The sequence below is a fragment of the Apostichopus japonicus genome, chromosome 11, assembly GCF_037975245.1.
Source record: "Apostichopus japonicus isolate 1M-3 chromosome 11, ASM3797524v1, whole genome shotgun sequence".
Taxonomy (NCBI): domain Eukaryota; kingdom Metazoa; phylum Echinodermata; class Holothuroidea; order Aspidochirotida; family Stichopodidae; genus Apostichopus; species Apostichopus japonicus.
In genome coordinates this window covers 7,545,347-7,573,320 of record NC_092571.1, presented here as the reverse complement: position 1 = coordinate 7,573,320, position 27,974 = coordinate 7,545,347, and the positions used below count along the sequence as shown (strand labels likewise).

At 36.0% G+C, this 27,974-nt stretch overlaps 1 protein-coding gene across 4 annotated transcripts; it reads right to left on the bottom strand.

Moving 5' to 3' along the window:
• Nucleotides 1–42: 42 nt before the first annotated feature.
• LOC139976151 (uncharacterized) lies at nucleotides 43–26,859 on the bottom strand. 4 transcript variants are annotated; one of them, XM_071984618.1, is made up of 7 exons: nucleotides 18,947–19,002; nucleotides 15,633–15,746; nucleotides 7,848–8,013; nucleotides 4,619–4,687; nucleotides 3,919–4,065; nucleotides 2,299–3,204; nucleotides 43–1,922 (listed from the first exon to the last, which is right to left on the bottom strand). In XM_071984618.1, the coding sequence occupies exons 1-7, from the start codon at nucleotides 18,956–18,958 to the stop codon at nucleotides 1,816–1,818; spliced, it is 1,521 nt and encodes a 506-aa protein (XP_071840719.1). In that variant the 5' UTR covers nucleotides 18,959–19,002; the 3' UTR covers nucleotides 43–1,815. The 4 variants fall into 4 exon arrangements, 3 of the variants coding, with proteins under 3 accessions (XP_071840719.1, XP_071840720.1, XP_071840718.1); XR_011796013.1 differs by lacking the exons at nucleotides 43–1,922; nucleotides 2,299–3,204; nucleotides 3,919–4,065; nucleotides 4,619–4,687; nucleotides 7,848–8,013 and adding exons at nucleotides 16,027–16,111; nucleotides 16,974–17,094; nucleotides 20,792–21,538; nucleotides 24,058–24,369; nucleotides 26,328–26,859 and having other exon boundaries at nucleotides 15,698–15,746; nucleotides 18,947–19,043; XM_071984619.1 differs by lacking the exons at nucleotides 15,633–15,746; nucleotides 18,947–19,002 and adding an exon at nucleotides 12,513–12,668.
• Between the last annotated feature and the right edge of the window lie 1,115 nt (nucleotides 26,860–27,974).

Here is a 27,974-nt window from a genome sequence, read left to right as displayed (position 1 = left end):
ATGTTTCTTTGTTTCATGGTTATCATTTACTGCATATAGGATTCAATTTGTTGATAAATTATATATTCCCTCAGCAACAGATATAGTTTCCAATAACTGTATAGCATGCATTATATATAATATTATCGATATATTGCATCAAACCCTGGTTAACAAACTCTTTCGAATTCGAAAACAATATTTTATGTACCAGGAGATTTCGTTTCGTTTTACATATCCAGATGTTATAGGCATTCAAATTACCGTTATAATTAAGCTGTCACGTGCAGAAAAAACTATATAATTAGATTACTTTGGGTATTTTAACGGTTGTTACCTTTTTTCATTGACTAAATACTGATGATCCTTTCCATTGAGATACTACATGTATGTTGGTTCTTGTACCAGCCCCGTAACGTCAGGGGATTAAGCCTTAGGTACCCGAGCACAAACACTTGGTAAACACACAGCAACTTATATTCAAGCTTGACATGTTCGATATCATCAAGATAGAAGATGTTAAGTCCGAATATCTCAGTGAGCTAAGTACGGTTTTGTTAGAAAATACATCTAGTATATCTAAAACAAATATGCCATTAAAGGCAATCCAACTTAGATCCGTCCCATTTCGTCTCCGTTGTCCCTCAAAAGCTATCGGCGACCTTTCTTGTACGATTGATTCTGATGTTGAGGAGGTAAACAATTGACTAACAGTAGAGTAATTAAAACTAACCTAACTCAAAAGTGACCCATGGTAAGAAAAGTAACCTGACCCCATAGAAAATAGTTACTCGGTATAGGGCCATATTTTCTTTTGCCCTCGATTCCCCAAGTTCAACAGTACGCCGCTGTATTGTACGTGCGCTACTACTGCACGCATGTTGCAGCGCTTAGAGTATATGTATCATCAGGGAGTTGTTATGAACCATAACAACTCCCTGGTATCATACACTTGACCATTAGCTTCAAGTTTACGTTGAAATTCATTAAGAGCTATATTCCTTTTCAAAATTGTTGCTATGAATATTAATGATTTATGTTGATAGGAATCTTATACTTAGCTTGGTTACCTAGTTTGTAAATGGAGAAATTCGATTGTTCCCCGTCCGTCTTTGCGAAACAATTACACTTTTTTTTCGGCATTATTAATCAACATTAAAACCATATGAGTATCATGCGGCCAACCACATCTTTCCACACAAACACATACGCACGCGATTACATGCGCAACCATAAATGAAGAGGTTTAAGAATTGAAATAAAAACTCCCGATACGAATGCCTTGTATATACTAAGTAACGCACAAACTATATTATCGTGGCCACACTATAGGCACTATACGTTCTGTAATTAAACACGGTAACACATGTTGTATATGTAACGTATTGATAGCCAATTTATCAATGTAATAGTAACATAATTCAACAGTCACCATCTTCCTAATGATTATCGTTTTTATTTACATTTGTCTGATCAATTAAGAGACAATTTAACAAAGGTCGTCAGTTAATTATATTAATAACTATGGATACCTAGGCCTACAGCGTTGTTACATGCTACATCCCTTAAAAAGTGGCACCCTTACTTTTATGTTTGACAGATGAAATAGGAACATATCTTAACATCCATCCTACATAGTGTTTCCCTGGTTTCGCATTTAAAACCAGTTTGAAGGTAACAAATTGTGACTTTAATGTTTTTTGCATCTTTGCTTTTCATTTTTACTTTGTTGGTCCATGTTTGATTGGTTTTCAATTTACTTTAAGAAATTGCAAACACTTTGAGAACTTCATTCGGAAAGTTTAAGTGTTTTTATTTGCTTTGCTTGATTCATCCTCATCTCCATAACCACCAAATAAGTAAGAGGACAACCATAGCTAAATTGAGGAAAGAAAGCAAACCAAACGCAACGTAGAACGATCCAGTTAGGTCTGTTATAATACCTGGAAAAAAAGTCAAAACAAAAATTCAAGAAGATTAATGAAATTTGATATGAATATTAAATTACATGGTAACTTTTAAATATTTAATGATGATGATAATGATGATAATGATGATGATGATGATGATGATGATGATGATGATGATGATGATGATGGTGATGATGATGATGATGATGATGATGATGATATTGATGATGATGATGATGATGATGATGATGATGATGATGATGGTGATGATGATGATGATGATGATGATGATGATGATGATGATGATGATGATGATGATGATGATGATGATGATGATGATGATGCAAAAAGGAAAACTCATTGACTTTCCTCGTATGAAATAGTTACTGTGTTGCTAACATTGACTCACCTGTTACAGCACCGCCGACCTGAGCAGAAATACCAACTGTAAAGTAAAACATCACGATCGCAACTTCAAAATGATCCTCACAAACTGTTGATGGTATATAGCTTGTTGTAGTTATACCTATAGTGGCGATGCCAAACCCACTCAGAGCCGAGAAAACAACCATTGCTAAAAATTCACTCGAGGCAATTGCAGCGAAAATGCTAACCGATGTTACAACTGACGGCAGCCCAAAGCAGTACAGATAGCTAGCATGATCCTTATAGAAAAGAAAAACGCTGTAAAAATCCCCAATTACAAAACCAATTGCACCACAGGTGGACATCCAAACGGCGAGGGAGGAGGGTAACCCTACGTCCTCTCCAAACGGAACTAGAAAAATCGACCAACTAGTCATATCGTAGCCAAACATGAAACCAAAGGCCAGTACAAGGAAAAAATCTGGATGGCTGTCTACAAAAGAATGGTTCACTTTGCCCTGTTGAAACAGATGTTCGGAAATGTTATTGCCTTCGTTTGCTTCCTGGTTATGTTTATCATCAATAAGTTCAATTCTCTCTTCATTTTTATCATCGAAAAGCTTTCCTCTATTTGTCTCAAGAGAGTCAGAATTTTCATCTCTCTTAGAAGAACTTTCATTGCTTAACTGCAGGGCTTTATCGAGTAGTGTTGGATCTGTGGACGGTAAAAGCATTCCCACAGGTACTAAGATTAAAGACAACAACCCGAACACAGCCATGTCCACTCGAATTCCAAAAGTTTGGAGTAGATATTCTGAAAGCAAAGGTAAGACGGCCATTCCGGCAGGGGAGGACAATAGAGAGATGGAGTAAACAGTGGCGAATGATTCCTGAAAGGATCCTTTCATGTGGACCATGGAGGAAATATTGCAAATACCAAACCCGACACCTGAGGATAGAATCAGATATCTTTAAGATGGTGGAATAAAATCGTTAGTTATAAGTCAAGATCATGGGGCGTCGATGTATTTCTCAAGGGGGGGGGGGAGGGTGTGGGAGAGGGGCATGGTTACTTTGTGGAGCAGGAACCTATACCTAAACCACAAACTTCAAACAAAATAGAAAATCAGCGGGGTAAGGTGATTCCTCGAAAGAATGTTTGGTTTGTAGAAACTATCGGGGCTGAATTAAAGAATTTTTGTATCAATTTTGACGAATTGTGACGTATTTGAACCGACAAAGTGATCATTTGATACCTGGCCCCACCCTCAGTTCCCCCTGAACCCCATATTGAGCAGACCGACGAGATTTTTCTCTTATACATTAAGTATATTGCATTAGCTTATCAAGTCTTTCTGATTATATTAATTAATTGTTAATCTACTTGATTACTACTTGATTAATCTACTTGAAACAATGAGGGTAAAGAAAAAACGGCTGAATTATGTTAGCCTGTGCGTGTTTCCTAGGTTGTGTCTTGTAAAGCGTGAACCAGATTGAGATATAACGCCTAAGATATAATATCTAGGATAAAAGTGATAAGCAGGACTAAAAAAACAGTTCTCTCTCATAAATGTTGAAGGCAGTTTAATACTTTAGTAAAACGAGTGCACAGTCACTGAATCGGATATTGATAACAAGTATATTTAGTGACTGTGGCTACCTGTAGTGGCTGAATACAACGCTAATTGCCATAGCCCTACCATTGGTAGCAACGAATGACAAAAATATCCCGCAGCAGCTAACATACTGCCAAAGATGAACAAGGTTCTATATTTTGCACAACGTCGAAGAAGTTTTACCAAAGGTGCTGTTAGAAGGAGGGAGTAAAACAAGAGAAGTACATTATTTTGAGGAAAAAAAAACCATACATGTAACGTTAGATATGACTGGTACTTGAGGTTTGTATAAAGTAAAAAAATTAAGACTAACTTCTAATAAAAATACTACCTCTTATTATAATCATAATAATCACACTACTCATAACAATAATCATAATAAACACAATAATCACAATAATCATTATAATCATAATAATCACAATAACCATAATAATCACAATAACGATATCGATAATAATAATAATACAACTATATATATATATATAGCCTATATATATAGCCTATATATATAGCCTATATATTTATATATATAGGAATAACGGAAAAACTGTTAAACAACTATGCTGCATTTAGAGAAAGGCTGGATCTCGAGTGAGATACAATAATTAAATTATATATATTTAATTATTTATAGTAAATTATACATATATATATATACATATATATATATGTGTGTGTGTGTACACGTATGTATACATATACTACGTATAACGTGCTAACTAAGTTGGGAATGAAACTTACATGATAAATTACAAACACTCAGCTGCAGAGCAAAAGAACATCCCAGAATGAAATGAGTCGTGTTGTAATCTGTTATAAACGGTTTAAGAATAACGCCATAAGCTTTTATTGAGCCGTGTAATACAAAGGTGCAAAGGCATCTTACAATGAAGCTGTTAATCTTAACTAATACGGAAATGTTGTCCTCTTCCATTATAATATCAACTTTGTCACTCAAGCACCTTTTCCATTCTAACATATTTATAATTGATTATTAAGTACTAATTTCTAGGTACGATGCACGTGAACAGTATTATAATTTTATTGAACATCATCGCACACTACGATCGTTGATACATGTTTGTACACTTTTTTTTTCGAGTTTTTACAAAATGTGCTGGTCGAAAGAAGGTAAACAAGATCCTTTACAGTTCAGTTGGCTGCTTCAATGTAATAATGCTCTAAAAGGTAACCCATAGCTACCAATGTCATAAAAATACATGCTGTTGAAATTTACAGGAGGTTAAACATGGTCATACTGGAATAGATGATGAGGACTCCATGTTTCATTCTGGCGACGTTTCTGTTTTGTTTTGTGGTATGTGAGGGGTGGGTGTGGATGGGGGGTGGGGGGCTGGGGTTGGGTGGTTGAACGCTAAACAAGTAGTCACGAACTCCTTATAAATTGTAAGGCCGATTGACTTCAAACGTGATTGATATGGGCATAGTTATAAGATGTAGTGCCTCCGCGTGTCAAAGGATCAAAGGTCAGGTGGCCATGGTCAAAATATCCACAGCATAATTTGTGGCCATGAGGCGTATACCAAAATGACAAAATGGCCGAAAGCCTCAGAACCATGACCATGGGAAATCACAATCTGCGAGATTAAAGACCAGTAATTAATGTTAACCGCCAAAGTTCACATGCATAAATTCGTTCAAAAGTCAGATGTGCCAAATTTGTGTTAAAAAGGTGTCCCAACCGCTTCCTACCCGTACTTCAATTCATGTGTGTTTGCAAAAATGCACTTGACTTACAGCATTTGGGTACCAGTAGGCTTAACACTGTGTACGTAAACGCTAGCCTAACAAATTGTTGCCGCAGGCCTATACAAACACCCACAGAGAAGAAAATCCGAACTAAAATAATTCAAATTTAAATTCATTCTGAGATTCTTTCTCTCGTACAACAATGTTTCTTCTATCGCTGTTTTGTTCTAGGCAAAAGTATAGTAAAAATTACCACACGACAGGCAAATTTCACGGATGATGAAAACCTGTTAGTGTTTCCTTATTCCCTAAACAAGGGGTGGGCACAACTTTGGTTTTGCTATATTACATATAGTTTAATAATATCAACATTTGTTGCTAATCTCAGGAATATAAAATAGTATTGGGACAACAAAGTACTGTCAAACTTATAGGTGTTAATTATATACATTTGTCTTGTTTTCTTTCATTGGTAATTTTGTTTCCTATATACTATTAAAGAGCACTGCTAAACAAGAAAAAGCCCAAAACCCATTAACAAAATCTCTAGAGTGGTGAACAATTTACGATTCTGACGTTCCATCATTCTAAATACTCAAACGATGGCAGTGCATGCATGTAAAGTTTAATAAATTCCACGTAACTTTTCATTTAACTACTGATTGATTTAACTAACTGTTGATTATATATATATATATATATATATATATATATATGCATATGCATATGCATATGCATATGTATATGTATATGTATATGTATATGTATATATATATATATATATATATATGTATATATATATATATATATACATATATATATATATATATATAAATATATATATATATATATATATATATATATATATATATATATATATATATATATATATATATATATATATATATATATATATATATATAGCAAATGGTAAAAGAGAGTCACACAAAGTTCAACAGTAGAGTAGTTTAGTGGGAGAACACATTCATTTAGCATCACTGTAGCAACGCAACTTTCTGTACATCTAAATGCAGACAAAAACAATGTAGACAGCTGCATTAAACCCCACAAAGGAGATGGATGATGCTTTTTTTAACTGTATATGTAAAAGTAACCTAATACCACATTGATAGGAGCATTAATGGGATGACAAGAACTAAATGTTTCAAAGCTTTCAGGAATAGCCTCATAACATCTGCAAGATGAGACTAACACAAGATGTGTGACCTGAAAGTAGATGCAAACCTTACCATCATAATTAGTTGATCATCTGACAGAGACTTTTGAAGAGAAAAACTGTCCCAGACAGCTAAAAAAGCATTCCTCTGTGTGTGGATTGTTACTTTATAAACCTGTGATGCCATGATGCCACTAGGATCTGAAACATTTTACTTTCTCTTTGCGATTTTTTTTTGAAATCTGTGTGAAACAACTTCAATCATTAAGTCATGTTAAAAACTTCAATGTTTTAAATTCAGCATTTACAAAAACCCACCTTCATTTACAGAAAGTAAAGATGGTAAATATATATAGATAAACATCAACAAAATTGTAGCACATGTGGCTCAGTGATGTCTTATTTTGATTTGATCGTGTATTTAGCCTTGGGTGCGAAGGAAAATGCATCTTTGATATCTCCAGACTGATTGGGATTTTGCTTAGCTATTTGGAGAAGTTGTTCACCACAGTTACATATATATCAAAAGCACCAATACTGATGGTTCAGGTTCTGTCTCCTTTACGAATGGCTCACGTAATAACAAAAGATAAATTACACACAAAGTTTGTGTCTTCAATTAACATAGCCCAACATTCACTTCATGATACTGGATTGAGTGTCTCGGCACATGTTCCAAGTTCATGAAGACAAAGTATGATACATACAGTGTCACAAACTAGTGTTGGGATGTTTTGTTTTTCAGGTTTGGCTCATCAAACTATTCTTCACAATAATACTCAATGAAAATAAGTTCATTTTCATACATCATTTTACAAAAATACAAAGATATTGGTAATAGCCAACTAGTGATATCAACACTCTAATTTAATTCTACATTCCTTTAACGAATAGTTTATTATCTAACCAGGTGATCCCTTCCCCCTCCCCCTGTCTGTCAACTGTAATTAATACTTTTCCTCTGCTTTACCCATTACCACATTCAGTCACCAGTCTGACCTTCAAGGATATGATGCTGTCAAGATTGGAACCAAATCAAACATTTTGTCAAGTGCCATTTATTTTAGTCAATTTCAGAATTACAGTTTGCCTTGTGATGGTTCCTCCGGGCGTCCAGCTGACATACCCTAGAGCAGTTCAAAGCTGGACAATTTGGACACTTCTTCAACGGTAGTCCTTGAGCTTCATCACATTCTATGCACCTCCTGGTGTGCTCAAATCCATGTCTTTGTCTACACATCATTACTACCTGTTGAGAGCAAAGGACATGGCTTTAACTTAACAATGTGACAGGGTGTTGATAATGGTATTCAATGTCATAATTACAAGGGTGGGAAACTATGAGATGCCCTTAATAGTGCACAATAGGGACAATGGCTTTAAAGAGTGATTAACTGAGATATGAAAATATACAACACACAGATGCAGCAGAATAATCCAAATCCCAGCTTGATAGCTTGCTGTGCTGTTATACACGATATATTTTGTCTTCTTCACTAGAATGGCCTACATCTTGCAGGCGATATATGATGTAATAATATGGACCCACAACTAACTTTATTTTACCAAATTTCTAATTTTGATGATAATACAACCTTTGCAAATAATTCAATTGTGTGACAGTATGCTACGTTGATAAGCAGTTATTAAGTGGCCATCAGTAATAAATACGAGTGATTAATAGTTCTGAATGGGTTCTAATTGCACCATTGACGTAGAAAAGTGAAAGACCAAAGATATTACAATTTAGTGTGCAAATGAACAATGTACAAATTCTACAATTAAAGGATCACGTAGCCAAAATATGCTTATTTTTTCTTCTTTATTTAATACATTTTTTGAGGCTTTCAAGGAAAAATAAACCCTCTAGAGCCTTTCTTGCTTAGAGAATACCGTTTTGCAGTACACTCTTTTTGACAGAGGCAACATGAACCTTGAAACCATTTCTTTCATGGCATTCGCCAACATTTTCTCACTTGTTTCATGAAGTAAGCGAGCCACGTATCTCATTTCAACAGAAAAGTGTTGCCAATAGTGCTAAAAAATAATTAAAATTGCACATGCAAAAAGAACAAATATATTGTGATAGCAAAAAAATAAATTTTTCATTTTTAATACATTCTAAAAGGTTTAAAATAGTAGAACAAATATTTTTCCAATGTACATGTTTTGTTTTTTTAAATATTGAGGGTTTTTCACACAGCTGTCATTGCACGATATTGAACCATCTGAGCGTAAATTTCACGATAACTGAGGCAATATCTAGTCAAAAACCCGAGAGAAGCATGGGCGAACATCGGGGAGATTACCAACTACAAAGGGGTGAAGAGGTCAGCGGATAGTGATGACGCAGAGCTGCCAGACAAGCTGAACGAATTTTATACGCGGTTTGACAAAGATAATAACAGCCAACCATCTCCAGCCAACAACACAGATGTCACCGCGCCATTTGTCATCGATGTGACTTCGGCGAGGAACAATTTCAAACGACTCAACGAACGGAAAGCTCCGGGACCCGATGGCATCACTCCAAAACTGCTCAAAATATGCGCCGCACAACTTGCTGGCGTCTACACTGACATATTCAATTGGTCGCTGAGCACGTCAGAAGTACCCCGGTCATTCAAAGATGCCACCATAGTACCCATCCCAAAGAAGGGCAAAGTATCTGGCTTGAACGACTATCGACCGGTCCCGCTTACATCTGTACCGATGAAAACATTTGAACGTTTTATCCTTTCTTTTATCAAATCACTTTTACCCGAAGGTTTTGATCGCTCACAATTCGCCTATCGCACGAACAGATCGGTTGAAGACGCTATTTCTATATGGTTACATGGGACCCTGGCTCACCTGGAGAGGAAGTGTTCCTACGCCCGCGTACTTTTTATCGATTATAGCTCAGCTTTTAACACTATTATTCCTTCACAGTTACATTTTAAATTATTGGAACATTTGAAATTCCCTCCTTCAATTTGTAATTGGATCCTGGATTTCCTTCTGGAACGCAAACAGACTGTGAGGGTCGGTAACAATTATTCAGCGGCTGTCGTTCTCAACACGGGCACCCCACAGGGGTGTGTACTTTCGCCGCTGCTGTACTCCCTGTTCACACATGATTGTGCAGCCGTCCACCCAAACTCGCGGATCATCAAATTTGCAGACGACACCACAGTGACTGGCCTGATCACAGATGACGATGAAAGCCACTACCGTGATGAGGTAAACCTTCTGGTGAACTGGTGCCACGATAACAACTTAACTCTTAATGTGAACAAAACCAAGGAACTGATTGTGGACTTTAGGCGTAACAAAAATACAAAGGACCCTCTGATCATAAATGGTTCTGCTGTAGAGCAGGTGCACACATTTAAATTATTAGGCACATTCATTATGGACAATTTGTCTTGGAATGAAAATTCACATGAAATATTGAAGAAGGGACGTCAGAGACTATTCTTTTTACGGACTCTTAAATCTTATGGTGTTAGTGATTTTATTTTAGTGAATTTCTATCGTGCAATTATAGAGAGTATTTTAACTACAAACATTTTAGTCTGGTTTAGTCGTGTGAGTCAGAGGGATCTAGGGAAACTGCAGTCAGTTATCAGGAGTGCTGAGCGTATAATTGTCACTAGTCTACCGTCCCTCCATTCACTATATCAGGAGCGAGCACTGAGGCGTGTAGACTGTATTATGAAAGACCATTCCCACCCAGCATTTGTGCATTTCAATGTCCTTCCCTCAGGCAATAGATTACTAGCTTTTAGAGGTTCGAAGCGTTTTACCAACAGTTTTTATCCATCTGCAGTGAAGATTTTCAATGCGCATCATAGTCGCTAACTTATTTATCACTCCCTGTATCTTATGTCTTATTTGTTCTGTATTCTGTTTTATTGACTTAGCGCTCTGTTTATCGTACAAGTATACATTTTATGGTTCTTGCCGTACATATTTCTTATCATTCGTACCTTTTTTTTTCATCGTCACTTTTATCGCAATGTTTTTATACCATTGTCGATAGCCTACCGGTATTTATTACTCATGCAATATCACTTTTTATATGTGTTTCATCGTTTTGCGTTTCAATTTTATGTCTGTTTTAGAGCTCTTGTGTTTTGAACAATTTCCATTGTATTTTTTATACATGTGGCTGAATAAACCATCTATCTATCTATCTAAAGGTTAATTCCGAAACACTTTCCGGACTCGAGCATTTTTGAGAGAAAAAAAAGAGAACATGGATGCATTTGGTCTTGACTGCTATCAATTCGAGCCTGGTTACACAGTGCAGGAACTGAGACAACGAGACCTAGAGCTTGCTAAACAGACCGCATAGGTGGCCGACACTAGCAGTTACTATATGATGCTAGTACTTCCAACGCTAGTAACAGTTCTGCGACGGAGGGGCAAGCCTGGTGCTTTTGTGCCTTTTGTGCATTTTGTACATTCTCTTTTCTCTGAAAACCTTTTCCCGTTTGGAATAACATATCATATGCAGAGAGGGGAATTGTTTAAATTTCGATGAGGCTCGCTGACATCACTTTTGAAGCGCCCTCGTTATTGAAATGAACATAAAAGCTGCCAACACAGTAGGTGTGTAACAATAATTACAAAATTCCTGGAAATTTGGGAAAGTTAGTTTTGACTAGTTATTTCACAGAGGGTCTTAGAATATTAGCCTTTACTATGAGGTCACTGAAAAAACCTTGGTTTATTTCTACTTTAAAATTTGTTATCACCTTGAATGCTTCAGTTATGAAAGTGAAAAATACTCAAGACTGATATCGATAGCACAATAATCGTTATCTGGCTTCTTCAACATCTTACAGTATTAGAGGGATGAACATGAAATTGACCATGATTGTGCGATTGAAAACTTGAAAATGTAAAACATCTATAGCAATAGAAATATGGGGAACTTCATTTTCCACCGACTTCAACGTTGTGTCACAGTGATAAAGCAATTTAATATTAACATATGATTGGATAAGCTTTCGATCTATCTAATATTTTAATGTTGTTATTACCTGTTGGAAACTAATATCAAATGACTTATTATCTGTTTTATAGCTCATATCAAATGACTTATTATCTGTTTTGTAGCTACAACCTGTTGGAAACTACTATCAAATGACTTATTATCGGTTTTATAGCCCCTATCAAATGACTTGTTATCTGTTTTGTAGTTACGACCTGTTGGGTACTCCTATCAATGACTTATGTTTTGTAGTTACGACTTGTTGGATACTCATATCTAATGACTTATTATCTGGTTTGTAGTTACGACTTGTTGGATACTCATATGTAATGACTTATTAACTGGTTTGTAGTTACGACTTGTTGGATACTCATATCTAATGACTTATTTTCTGTTTTGTAGTTACGACCTGTTGGATACTCCTATCTTATGACTTATGTTTTGTAGTTACGACTTGTTGGATACTCATATCTAATGACTTATTTTCTGTTTTGTAGTTACGACCTGTTGGATACTCCTATCTTATGACTTATGTTATGTAGTTACGACTTGTTGGATACTCATATCTAATGACTTATTTTCTGTTTTGTAGTTACGACCTGTTGGATACTCCTATCTTATGACTTATGTTTTGTAGTTACGACCTGTTGGGTACTCCTATCAATGACTTATTATGTGTTTTGTAGTTACGACCTGTTGGATACTCCTATCTTATGACTTATGTTTAGTAGTTACGACTTGTAGGATACTCATATCTAATGACTTACTATTTGTTTTGTAGTTACGATGTGTTGGATACCCCTGTCTTATGAGGGGGGAGTGGGTATGACTGATTCATTTATAACATCTTATCTTGTTATCTTATCTCTGTATCTGCACTAATACCATCACTCTCTACCCCAGGACGAGGACTTTAGGTATTTAGATTACAGTTACAGGTTGTACGAAAATTCAGTGATTTTTTTCAGGAACAGTTACGTAGAAGCTCTAACAGTATAATCTACAAATTGTACATGAAGAGTGAAGCGCTGAACATTCACTAAACATTCACATACAATAGCAATACTAATGACCATATGAATGATTATCATGACAAATGTGGTGACGTTAAAAGGAAGTAGTAATATTTAATTATTTAGGGTTTGAGGGCCGTATGGTCACCTTGCGTTCAGCTGCCTGGGCCCTTTGCTGGGCCCTGCCACGAGCGTTGATGGCTGCTGAGTTATCTGCCTGCTGATCTGATTTGTTGTAGTCATGTTCTTCCATAAGGTTAGTAAGCTATTGCTTAGATGAAGTGTATTTTGCAAGCAGAATTGGGTTGACAATTGTTTACTTATTAAAATATATACTGAAAGTAAAATGAAGCATGTCGTAAACTTCAATGAAAATAAAATGAGCACACTCTTTTATTACAAGTTGTCATCAATAAATGTGTAAAGACACTTGATACCTTTTTGAGAGAGTTTCGCTGTCAAAGTCCTCCCTGAATATCTGCCAATAGCTTTTAGACATTAACCTGTGATCAACTAACACAAATTGAGCTGTGAGTGAGACAGGGCAATCATATTTGGGTGTTTATATTTTCCAATATTTAGTCTGTGCCATTAACTATACAGTAAACTGTAAAAGCAACTATAGATAATTAGTAAATTTATTTTGCAATTGTGTGACATGGCATTTGTATATGGCACTTTCAGTCTTTCCAAGAGCTCTAAGGAAAGTACTTGTAAGTTTAATCTTTCAGGCTGTTTAGTTAGCATCCTGAAAGAATAATTATCTCACTTTCACACGGAAGCATAGTTGAACACTTTCTGCATCAGACAATCATACTGATCTATTTCAGTCAAAAGAACAATAGTGGAACTATTAAGTACAGACTGCCAAAGATTTTCAGACAATAGTCGCCAGAAATCCCACAGAATTATAAGTACTATTATATTAGGATTATAGTGATCCTCGTCAGCTCACAAACTTAGCAAACAAAGCAAAGCTAAGCTAGATGTCACTCTTACATACAAATAGAGACAACACAGAAAATTATCCCAAATCTTAATCACAGTTAATGACATTAAATAGGCCACAGAGCTCAACATTACACAAGATTGGTGCTGATGTGTATTGGTTCTCATAATAAGCATTTTATTGTTCAACAGTAAAAGAGCATTAAAATATTGGAAACAGAAAAGAGAAGATATACATGTTTACCTTTTGGTCATTACTGCAAGGTATGCTCCATCCCCTCCCTGTCACCCCACCACATTTTCAACAGAAGTTCAGCAGTTAAAAATTGAATAAGTCAAGGAAGTTATGTAGTGTGAGTATTTGGGTTTTATTAAGCTGAAACATTTTAACTTATTCTTTAATCCGAATGGGATGTTGGCTGCCCTTAGAAAAAGCTACAGTAACTTGATAACTTACAGTACCATAGTAAACTTGAACAGGAAAATCTAGCATGCTCCTACAGTATGAGTGTAAGTTGGACACATTTAATGTTTTTTTTTCTGGATAAATACTGACATCATACTGACTGGCTATCAACATTGTTTTGTTACTACTTTTCGAAATAAACTTATTCATCTTTGTGTCACCTCAAATGGTACAGTAGTTCCAATTAACACGTACGGTCCTTTTAATTATTAAGTGCTACATTAGGGACTAAACACTGCTGAACACTAGGGCGTTCGAAATACTCTCCCCCTCAATATATATATATATATATATATATATATATATATATATATATATAAACATGTTACCCTCCTTCTCCAGGACTTTGTTTCTACTGTTGACATTCACCTCTGATTCAATTCTTCTTGCACCCTTTCATCTAGTTTGATGCTGTTAAGGGACAAACGGCTCACCTCGCGGTGAAGGTTGGCCACTCCTTTAATATGTTTCATATAGAAGTATTGGTATCAGTGATTCAAGATTGTATTCACATTATACTAAACTGCAGACATATGTGGCTGTGCAGTGTGCAGTGTGCAGTTTGCAGTGTGCCGTGTGCAGTGTGCAGTGTTATTAAACAGTTTATAGCTACAATAATTGAAACAGTGCACCTATTAAAATTGAGCTCAAATGCTGGAACAAACGCAGGCGCAATGATCTCAAATAAGCTTGTTAGAGAAGTCCAAGGAAAATTGATTTTAAAATCACAGCTACTACATCACTGATATTCAAAATACAATTTCTATTTTAGAATTTTAGAAACCTTTTTAGAATTTATCAGAAACTTCTTTCTTTGCCTTATTTATCTGTTAAAAAAGAAATTGATCAGATGTTTTCATCATCACCTCTGTTTTTTTCTTTTAAAGAACTCTGGTGAGTTCTTCATTTCTTTTCTGTTCAACTTCTAGCGTACTTTAAAGATTGATAGGAGAATGTTTCAATATTCGCAATCATACTATTAGAAATCTCTGAATATCTGATAAATATAAAGCTGAAATGTTATGTCCAGCATTTTTCACACTGTTGGATTCTGAAAGTTGGACGTTATTCCTGATTAAGCAATGTCCAGGAGGAAAATCAAGACACTTTTACCTATTGTAGACACTCTATAGTTGGATGCTGAGTGGCATCATCAGGTAACCAAAGTGGCATGCCAGGTGGGGGTGGGGGTGGGGCAGCAAAAAAGAGCAAATTTATGGGGGGAGGAACAGAAAGTGGGGTACGTATAAAACTGGCGACTGAGGTGCCAGTGCGAAATGGAAAGCAAAGTCGGATGGAGTCCAGAGGCCTGGCATTATGTCACAAAATCCCACAACTAACATCATTTCTCACGTTTTGTACTCATGAGTGTGTAAATGAAGGTAAAAGCTATTACTATATAACAGAAGTTGTTATTATGTCATTAACAAAAAGAGGTCACCGTGATAGCACTACAGTACATTGTGTATGGTCGGAGCCTGTTCTAGAGTATCTATTAATTGTGCATCACTCATAACATCCGTTAGCCTTTGTTCCAGGGATTGATTTTCATTTTCCAGGTCTTTGTTTTCTTGCTATGTGAAAGAGAAAGCAAGATGGACATTAGGTACATGACACACTTAAAAGAGAAATTGTAAAATCACACAAACAGGACATTTGTAGATGAGTTAAGGTGGAGAAGTCTAACTCTTACACTTTCTGAGCTGGTTATGAAAATGGCTTTCCATGCCTAGTTGTGGCCATAGATATCAACAAAGATATCAAAAAGATAATTGTAGTAACTGTTACTGTATGGAGAAAGTTTGCCTTTAAAAAGAACATTTCAATTGTCATTTCTGCTGGGCCATTTCTTACCAGTAAATGAAGAAAACTTTCAGGTTAACACCAGCCCATAGAGGATACACTGTGTTGCCAGCATAAGAGACATCTGCCAGTCACCCTGAGAGATAATTTGAATTAAAATGTGCATTTCGTTTGATGTGGACAATGTGACCTTAACATGTCAGCCATATGGGTCGAATATTGAAACTGCTTGCTTAAAAGTTATGTAAGTTGAAGTTATATAATGGAAGTATGTATGCAGCATAACATTGACCTTGCTTTCTAACCATAAGTGCTAAATCCTTGTTGAAAATGAGGCACATGATCACTTTTCTACTACTTTCACTCTTTCATTTTATGGCACACAGTATATGTTTAAGTTCCCTAAAGCCAGGGGTGGCAAACTAGGGAATGCACAGCATTGCTTTGTTCCATTTCTGCAATACTGTATGTGCAGTACCCTCACTTTATTGGACATTCATGCATGTGCAATATATAGGCATTGAAACATTGCCCTAAAAGCATACCCTTCTTAATACATCACTAATACTGAAGAAGGTGGTGAATACTAATGCTATCTTCTACATTTACATACACATTTCCATCCCCGGTGAAGTCTCCTGATGTAAGCTTGTATTGCATTCCCGCGTTACCTTGTAAAGGATGGACATGCAACAAGGCAGATGATATGCTATGTAAACCAACATCAACGCACGCACACATGTCTGAGATTTTCACATAACATTAAATAAACTTCAAAGTGTATACACTCTGATCTACATAATTGTACAAATGAGCCATTGATTACATAGAGATATACTACTTTTGCCAGGGACGATCTGCCAAAGTAAGGATAGCAAAGGAATGATGGAACCTATTATATGTTACATAGGAAATAAGAGAGAAACACAGAACCACATACTGTTCAATACAGCATCTCTGAGTATTGTATGATGATAAAGTTATTAAGTATCAATTACCTTTAAGGACACGATTTCCTTTTTATTTTTTATCCAGGAGTGTCTTCAGTTTGATAAAAGTAGCCTCATATGATGACTTTCTCCTTTTCTCTGTCTCCAATGCAGCAGTAAGTTCCTTAACCTGTTTATCCAAGAGTAGAAAACCAAATGTTTGACACACACAATGCCATACATTTGGCTTTCAAAATGTGCACCCTGTTAGAATCTTGACTTGCAATTACAGTAACATCCATTATACAATGACTAAAGGACAAATGACATATATGACCTAACTGCTATTTTCACTGGACTGACAGACAGTACCAAGTCAGTGAAAACTGATTAAACTATGTAAATCATGTGTATGTATAAAATGGATTATTTTTTGTATATTTCATATACTTTCATATACATACTCTGTAAAAGGTCTATTGGTGACACTTCCAATATTTTGCATTTACTACTGCAGTAGGTTTACAATATGAAATGTATACTGTATAAATAATACACAAAATGAGATGTTGAGTCTTTATAGTTTCCACCGATCACGTACTTGCTTCCAAAACCATCTATACAGTGCAATTCAGATAACTTACTCCATGGAATTCAAATGCTCCAATCATGAAGAGCAACTCCTGTGCTGTTCAATATATTAAATCTTGAAAGTTCTTCACATTGAGTACCTTGGCTTGTTTACAAAGCATCATGTCAAGAAAAGAAATGGTGTCACATGTCTGTCATCCATTGGTGCTCTGCTGTTCATATGGAGCTAGCTAAAAGAAGGTTGAATTATTACAATTCTTTTAACTTTAGATTAAGATTATAATAGAAACATACTAACATTTCAGAATGGAGAAATATCCGTGTACTTGTAGTGTAGTCTACTAATACCACTATGCTATTATCCTGTAATAGTAGTAGGTATAACGCATTCTCGTGCGCTTGTGATGTTTGTTGAATTTCGTGAGGTCAATATTTGAACAGCACCGATGAAAACAACTTAAGTTTAGACAACAACGGAACTTTCGATAGCAACGAAAATTTACACATCAACGTGAGTTTAACGTCAACTTGAGTTTAAACATCAACGTGTGTTTAGACATCAACGTAAGTTTAGACATCAACGTGAGCTAAAACATCAACGTGAGTTTAGGCATCAACGGGTGTTTAGACATCAACGTGAGTTTGAACAGCAACATGGTTAAAGAGCAGTAACAACGTTAGTTTATACAACAACAAACTTAAACGTTGAAATTCCACAAAAACATAAGTACATCTACACGATACTTATATGAAGAAAACATATCAGAGAAGCCAATATCATATCATACAACCTCAAAAACAGATTGACCTGGTAGCTGATCCATCTTCACAATAAATATAAAACAATCAGTCCTCTTAGGAAAATGTCGCTAGCAGGAAGATTACGAAGAAAAAACATAACATTTAAAATAAGCATATTTACAAGAGTTCAGCTCCACACATATTCAATCAAATTTAAGCCGTGTGCTAACGAAGTCAATTCAGAATTATTTGTCATGTCGGAGTAGAATTGAAAAAAACAAAACAAATTCTGCCAAAAACAAAGAATAATCTCCGTTTGTGTACTCTTCTTGGAATATTAACTATTGAATCGATGCTCTATATCAGAGAGAACACCCAATTGCACCCAAAAAGTACGGACAATTAAATATCTCCGGTGCAGGACGTCTCGTTGGCACTCAATTCTAATCTAAGTACTATATAATATTTAAATGGAAAGGAAAAGTGCGAAACTCGCAGTAGCATCAACTTACTTCAAATGGGATGTGTTTGCTACTCATTCGTAACTAACGATCTGCCTATATATTATAGTCATAATATACTGGAAAGAAATGCATTCACAATATACATAACACTCATTATACATAGACTTTGACTACTTTGAATGGAATTATGGGGTAGTTTAAATTGAACAATGCTTCTGCCGATGTATAACGTAATACTTTGCTTACCTGTAGACACATACGATGATTATCACAGGCAGGACGATTATTCCAGCAATAATGACCATCACCAACATCAATATGTTGTTCGTGTCTGCAGAAATGACTGGAAGATTTACAAATATGTTAATATCAGCAACCAACTAACGTGAATCGATTAAATTCACCAGACATGCATGGGTGCATGTTCTTTTGATTCCAACATAATAACGTTAAAAATGTTGGTTTATAATATTTTTATTAACTTTCTAAATGTGATACATTTGGAAATTTAACTTTAATTCAAGGTTTCGCCACATTTTTTTTTCTTGCCGTTAATAGATATGTATCATACTTTAATGGTATGTACACCCCGCTGACCTATTTACATAAGAAAGGGCTCACATAATTATTTTGATAATTATAGGGGTATTATTCTGACAAATCGTATTGCTCAAAACCAAATGTTCCAATTTATTACTCCTGGCTTAATCATCATGGACGCCGATGGCTCAATATGAACCGTTGAATTACCAATTGATGCATTGATGCATTGTTACTCTCATAATCCGTTGAAATATTTAAACTTTGAGATAAAACTTCAGACACTGCTAAAGAAACGTCACATTCATGGGATAAATATAAAACACTTTTAACGATTTGTCGAACTGATAAGTTAAATTTAATGGCGCAACTTTAAACTCTCGGGATAAAACGTCGAAACTCGACATGAAACGTCTGGAGTTTCATAAATTTCCCCAAACGTCATGATTTTTCTGACAAAGCGCAATATTTCCCCTTCAACCATCGCACACAGTCACATATTTAAACTGTGAACCCCACCCCCTCATATTACCTGTTACTCTGTGGTACCCCCCCCCCCCCACCAGACCGGACACGTTGCATTGCTATCCGTTTTCCTTAACTAAGTCGTTCAATGTGTGATTTCCGTGGTAATCCACTCTTTCCAGTAATTATAGCGATTGTTATACTTTGGGGCGCCCAGATTATCTTATCTATTCAGCAACGCTAAATACGTAAACTTTCAGTAAGTTTACTGCTCCGACGGAGTGTTTGAAAACAAAAAATAATGTAATTTGAAATGCATCTGAATATCCTAAGCCCACGAAATGTTATGTTCTTTTCTGTACTCATAACACTCTCACTTGGTCAAAACGAACGCGATCGGTGTGAGGCAAACGTTTGGCTTCGAAAACCGAGTGACAGATCGCCAGCTAATAACAAACTGATATGCTACAAAAATCATGTGACCAAGTTATTAGTCTTTCGTTGTGTGTTTGTTTAAATTAGTGTTGAAATGCCTTAATATGTGTTAGAATTGTTTAACTAATCAACCATCTGTTGTAAACTAGAAAGCAACATTCTGCGCAAAAAATTACATTTCTTTATGGTTATGCTGACTAGACCTACGGTACTCTGAAGTGGGGAATATCGTGCTGCACTACCATAAACACACAACGAACATCTCGCACGCACGTACATTAGTGCAAAGCATACATGTTATGTACACTTAATCGCATAGGCAAACGTTATAACATACGACCGCAAGGCGAGTTTGAAGAATGAATGTTGTGCAATGGTTCTAAGTAACCACTCATGCACTGAACTCTGTATGCATGGTATAAAATAACAAGGATTTCATAGTATCTTAAACTTATTCAAGTAATATGATAGTTGATTAGAGACGTCTTACTTTGCCCAGAACACAGTTAGTAGTAACATTGACCCCCAAATGACACTCTAATCACTATCACCGATAGCAAAACGATACATGAACAGCCGCTTAAACATATTTATAATATTTCAAGGATCACGGATGCATCAACATGCGAGACATGACATTAATTGACTTACCAGGATCATCTCTTGGTATATTAAAGGAACAACTGTTTGAGTATGGTATCGTAGACATGAACTCTAACTCTCCTTGAGTAGCAGTGCAACCAACGGTAGAATTCAGGTCACATGTAGAAATAAATAGTGTAAGCTTCTTGATGTCGTCATTCTGTGAATAAGATTTGTAGTACGAGCAGCCCTTTGGTTCTATCATATCTAAAACTACCGAAGGGTAGGCATCTGGGACTGAGCAAGTAATAGAAAGCTTGCTAATACTGGAGTCTGTTGACAAGTCTTGCATTTCACAGAGGAGAGGTGTAGAGGGTTGGTAAATAGTAAACAGATGGTAGTTGTATTGTACAAGGGCGTCTTCAGTCGTCTCTCCAGTCAAAGTCACGTGATATGACCCAGCATCCTCTGCTCTCATGTCATCGATCGTAAACGAAAGCGCAGCAGCAGCCCTTCCTAAATTGTCATTCGGAGTTTCATCTTCCCAAAGATATTCTAGTTTGACTTGGAAGCTGTAACGATCCACCGTATTGACGTCCCGAAACCAAAATTTTCCATTGTATTTATAGATTCCTCGAGAAGGTGAGTCGATCCTTGTATCATCGCTGTAGTTCATACTCAGACTGAGAGAACTTTTGTAATTTCCGAGGATCGGGACATCAGGAAAGGTAAAGTCACATCCTGCAATAACATAGCAATCTGTTGACTTCTTTGTATTTGGTCCGTCTATGCAATGAAAGCTACAACCGACGTTGTCTGATGAAGAAAATGAGATAAACGGATTGCATTTTGAGGTGCATGGCAACCGAGGGTTTGAATGTTAATAACATATGTGAGTTTGTTTGTCATAAAAAAAATATATATATTCCGTTTATTAGAGTAATGGATACGCTGCATTAGGTTTGACGTATGAGTTCATTATGGATTTTTACCTTGCTTTCCGTTTCCTCTTTATGTGAAAACCTTAGTAGGTGACGTATACTCAGCAAGATAGAACTGAGCGCTGGGACAATCGGACAGTGGACTAGGGCTTAAAGGTTGATGGTACTCAATAGCCACAAAAGCAATTTATTTATATGCAGAACGCTTGTGTTGCACCACTGTGGACCTTTATCCATGTCAAATATTGTTTTTCAAAAGAGGGCTGGTCGACATTCTTAATGGAGACACACAGTAACATACCGTTCTGGTCACAGTCAGTTCCAAACTTAGCTACTTACGGATGGGTTGCCATACCGATAACTAATAAAATACACTGATGCAAAGAGAAAAACAGCAAGGGGACTGGTTTGAATTCCCAAGTACTAGTACTCACACTTAATAAACTGTTGTATATAAACAGGGGTTTCTCACATGAATACAAAAGCTTGCATTTCCGAGCTTATCTTGTCACGCAAGTTTTGAAATGATACTTCACATGTTTAATGACTTACACGTCTTCAAACAGAAATGTTTCACATGTATAGACAAACGGTTTCATTTTTTGTCATAAGCTATTGGGAATTAAGTGAATAGAAATATTAGAAGTTCTTAGAACAAAGAGCATGATCCGTGGGTGTTCAATTTCATTCGAATCTCACCACAGGATATTGTTAACTGCGATTAGTAGCGAACTTTTGTTCTCTTTGTCTAATAATAAATTACTTTGTTGATAATCCGCGTCTAATTCTTGAAAAGCGTGAGAAATTACTGTGACACTATTAACTTATTATAAATTTATATTGAGCTATAAGAACTGTCGGGATAAAAAGCTTTTACTAGTATATTATTATAAATTAGTCCTATACAGTACAGATTGTCTGCTTTATCCTTGTACTCTCGTAGCGTGATTAAGGCACAAAATACATTAAAGAGCGGGAGAGACTTTCAATTTCCATGCAATTTATTTCAAAGCACAAAAAGCACAAAAGGTGCAGTCTAGGGGCAAATTTTTACATTAATAGATATTTCAGGTTCTTTTGTAGATACTTTAAAGCACACAATTACATGTCAGAAGGAGAATCTGAATTTAGTTTCTGTGGAAGTTTTTCCATACCGGGGAACTGCAGTGTTTACAAACAGTTTTCTTCTTGCTGTTTTCTCTTAAGCACAGAAACACTTTCTAGATTCAAAAACAATTTCTAGATTCAAATAACATTGGAATGTATTGAAATGCCCTTGTGGGTTCCAGAGGAGAAAGCCCCGCAAGGTTTAGCATTTTGGTAGCATAATATTACCCAAAACAAGGGAATTTGGACCGAAGGGTGTACATTGTAGCTTGTTTTACCGCAACTTTAGGAGAGAAATGCCCTTCATGCCCACTTTGACACCGCCATTGAGCGCCGGTGAGGTACAATATGTTTAAATATGTTTTGAGTATTTTGGCAGACACCGTTTCTTTTAACAAATGATTTTTACCCGACAATCATAAGAATGTTCGGTATACATGACAATTTGTATTTGATCTCCAGTGGTATACTTTAATATATTGGATAAATTCTAAAGAATTGACTTATTGGTATAATAGTAAAGGTATGGCGATTCCCGTCTTACGCAGATGTAAGCTGAGTGATTTTTTTTCTGTTCCGAGTACATGCAAGATCAGTGATGCCGCTCAATTTACTCAAGTTACTTCAGAAAATTGGTTTAAAAATCACGTGTGACTTGTTGGTTGTTTACAGTTCTTCAAAGTAAGATTCTCTTGAGTTCTTAAGTTAATGATACGACTATTTCCTCATAAAGTTGTATCTTTATCTTCTGATTTATCCCAGTTTTGCTAGTTTTGCTATGATCGTCAAGTCAATTATTCGCAGTTGGTTAGTTGCGAAGTTAAAGTTATGATGTAATTACGACTTCGTGCAATGATAAGGAGGAATTACAAGCCTGAATTAGTGCCTGTTGCCTAGTTGCATTTTAACCAGGTATGACGTAGGTACCGAACAAAATGATTCTAAAGAAACTTTTAGATGTGCTGTAGTAAGCGTGCTCTAGATGACAGTATCATGTTTTCGGTTTTATTAATTTCGTATTTGAAACTTCCTGCACAGAAGCAGACTTTATCTTTGCATGACAGCACAAAAGTAGACCCCGATATTTAGTTCTTCATTCATTTGGTACTTACTTTCAATATTTTGGGAGTAAAACATCTAGATTTTACATACTGATCGATCTCAAATCAAACCGCACTGAAGCATGAAGTATTAGCTCCTGTCACAGAAACGTTCAACCCTCTGCTAGGTCAAAATCACTCTGACTACAAACTTCATTAAAACTACTCCTATTAAATATTAACTTACCTTGATATGTTCTCGAGATATTAAACTCACATCTGTCAGAATATTTCAATGTAGAAACTGGGTCCAGCGGTTTACTAGAAGCGATGCATCCAACAGTTGAGTTCTGTTCACAAGATGTAACGTAGACAGATAGCACTTTAGTTCCGTTATTGTCTGTGTAATGTTTATGATAATTACAGCCCTTCTGTTCGATGACATCCAGATTCATTGGTGGAATCCCGTCTGTTATTGAACAATTGATGGTGAAGTGGTAGGATGCAGATGGGGATGGTGGGGAGCCATGGCACACAAGAGGTGAAGGAGGCTGGTAAACTGTGAAGAGATGATAGTTCGGATGAAAGTTCATATTATGCAGAGAGTCATCAATGTAAAGTAGACAACTTAGCCTCATAATCGAACAACTAAAATGACTCCTACAATTTAACTAAAAGTTTCAGTATTTGTCCACCAAAAAAAAAGGTATACTCATTTGGATGTAAAACGTTCAAGTTTATGTGGGGATGCTCATCTTGAATTGAACATGTCAGTCCAAAAACATAGTTAGTATTCTGAAGTAAAGAAATATATATAATTTCTCATTAAGCAAAGGAGGGATGAAGGTGGTTGAAATATCGTTAACAGACGTTTAGTATGACGAACGACATTTATATTAAAACGGAACTACAGTAAGACACCTATTATCCGAACTGGTCATGATCGAAAGTAGTTCGGATACTCAAAGTTTGGATAATAGAATTGTAATCAAATAACTAATTTTCGACTATAACAGACCCATGTATTGTCTTATTAGGCCTTCTTAATGGTTGTATATAGTATTTTCATGTTTATGAATTGATTATTTGACGTATTCGGAAATAAAAAATCCCCCCCCCCCCAAAAAAAAAGAAGCAGTTTCTTTCTGAGATTCGAGGAGGAGGATTTTCATCACTGTGACCACATGTTCAGTAGTTTTTATATTACCGCTGTATATGCCTCTTACTAAAGTACAGGAAATAAGAGTGTCAGTGGTTATCCTAGCCTAATACTGATTCCCATGACAAGCTGAGATTTCACTGACAACTCTATAGTTTCTTATCAAGCAAAGTATGGGAGAAAGTAGTTTCAGCTTGGGCCTAAGTAAAGCCATTTCACGTTTGAATAATTTACTTGAGGTAAGCTGCATTATTGTACGTCGAAAGATCGAGAACACACAAGTGCGAGCCCTTTAAGGTGTATACATCTTCTTGGGGAGTAGATATGCGTCAATTGTTCATATCTGGTATCACGTAATAAAAGGCCATAGCCTGCATGCTAGGCACACAAGCTTTAGCCTGATGAACGTTTATGTTTGTGAATGTGTGATCGGAAAATAACAACTCCTTGATACAAATTACAATCAGACGTTTATGTAGTAGGTGATTATCTTTTCGATATATAAGACAATGGAAGAATGAATTAAAATATACATGCTTTGTCAAAAGAATTTGAAAGCTGGTCCGTTAACCAATTTACGTTTCACATATTATGAGTAGGCCAACTGTACAGTACTCGGAATAAATAACACTAGGCCTTCAGAAATGTTAATAATGAACGGATGTCCGGTTCGGAATATCGGGGCTCGGATAAGGTGAGTTTTACTGTATATATTTCATATGTCAGTATAGCTGGTCCGTCTTGGCAATTAAAATTATAATCTATACCGTCGGGAAATGACATTAACAATGACATTTTGAACAATAACACAGAAAAATGTAAAATATCTAGTTTGAAAGATTTCTTGACAAATATCACATTTATTATTTGAATATTTAAATCGTTCCATTCGCTAGCGGGTTGTTAATACATATCAGAATCTTCATATAACAAGGATAATTCTATTTGATTTAAATACAAGTTATGCAATTTGTTTCAAAAAATAATAATATGTTACTAGCATCAAACAGTTTTAGTTACACTTCTTTGAAAATGACAGTACTTTCCTGTATTATAATTACAATGGACATTTTACTGTGGTGGTGACTGAGAAGGTCCATGTATAATAGCCATCTTTATTTTGTATGGGGTATACATGTGTATTCTGGAAATTTTGCTGTTGCTTATTAAATTATGTAATTTATGTAATGTCTACGGTAGCAATTATTCAAGATTTTCTACGTTGTTTTGCGTTAGAATGCTTCTTGTAAATATATTTGCTTACCATTATCTCACAGTCTGAGACAAAGTATTGCTGAATAAAAAGACTTTCAATTGAGTCGGAGTTTCCTTCAAAGTGAATATGGAGCATTACTTACCAAGTAAACGGTATATGTGCTGTACGAGAACCAAACCGACATGCCCATCATGACAATCTACACACGTCAGTTTGACATGATGATTTCCAAAATCTCTTGGTTGGATGTCGCGCAACCAAATCCAAAAGTTGTAAAAGTCCCCCGAAGAGTTCCAGTAGCTTAACTCAATTTGGAAGAAGTAACGATCATACATATGATATTCATACCGGTTGAATATCGCAGAGTAGATAAAGGGAGTTCCGGAACTAGCATCCGTGGTAGCCAGCTCGGTAAAGTTCCAATCTAATCTAAGCGTTACTGCTATGGGTAGGTCTACATATGAAAATGAGACTTTTGGAAACGGTAAGTCACAACCTACAATCGAGTAACAGTCTGTTGAGTTTATCGTTGACCCTTTTTGACAGTGATGGTCACAATTGATATCTTCGGAAAATGACAGGGCGAATATAGAAATAAAAATACAATAAAAAGTACACAAAAAGCCCATATCGATTGATTATTGTGTCACTCACGTTTATCCAGAGTAGTTATGTTGTACTGTATGCTACAACCAAACTAAATACAAAACTGAAAGCAAGCAGGCTGTGAAGTAAGAGGCGCTGTTTAATCGATTAACAGTCGAAGTAAAAGGTGCACATGAGCTCAAGTGTTTTGTTCAGTATGAAAATGGTTAAGATGGCAAGATGCAATGAAGTTTCCATTGTAACGGGAATAATAACAAACTAGATCATTTTTGGCTTTAACGGGCATGCAGAAACCTTAATACGTAACTCGATATCTCAAAAGCATCAGACTCCGTACGATTGCAGAGCATTAATTAATGTTTATGCCAAAGGTCACATTGTCAAATCTCAAACTTGGCCAAATTTGTGCATATTTTTTGGCCAAACCGTAAGACCGATGAAGGTACCGCATTCATCATCACTACAGTTGAGCTATGGTGAACAAAGTTGTTTCAAAGCCATCGAAAGAAAGGAATCAAACCTAACTCACAACCAGTAATACCAAGTCCCCGCACTCAAGACTCGTCTCAATAACACTGTAAAGCAGCGGTTTTGAAAAGTACAAGATAATCTAGTTCTTAGCTCTCATGACGTCACTTTTATTTGAATAATAAATTCCTTAGAGTCTCTATAGATATGTTTTTCATTTAATAAGATTAAAGTGAGGTTAATGAAGCAAATCACGTTGTTTACTGACTGAGAGCTGCTAAGTTACGTATGCTGTTAGGCTTAGGCTTATATGATCAACGTAGGACCGAGGAATATATGTTAGGTCACCTTACATTCATCTTATATGTGACATGCATAGTCTAAGCCTCTAGATTTGAATAGCTAAATAATTTTCTCTTTTTTTACAAGTGAGTTAGAGTATACAAATAATCACCAGGGTCTTCTTCTGTTTTCCTCCGTTGCGTTGAACTCGTCACATTAATTGTCAATGCTTCAGTAAATGAGCGCGTTGCTTGCTCTTACTCAGTCTTGGGTCGTTGCTAGTTTAGCAATAAAGGGGTCTCAAACAACGACTTGATTTACGGGTTGCAAGCTCAATCGGACTGGTGGTTCATCGCGTATTATATCTTTGCCTTCATTTGAATCGGGTGAACACTTTAGGACATGAAAGGAGGAAATAAGTGCTTGGGGAGGG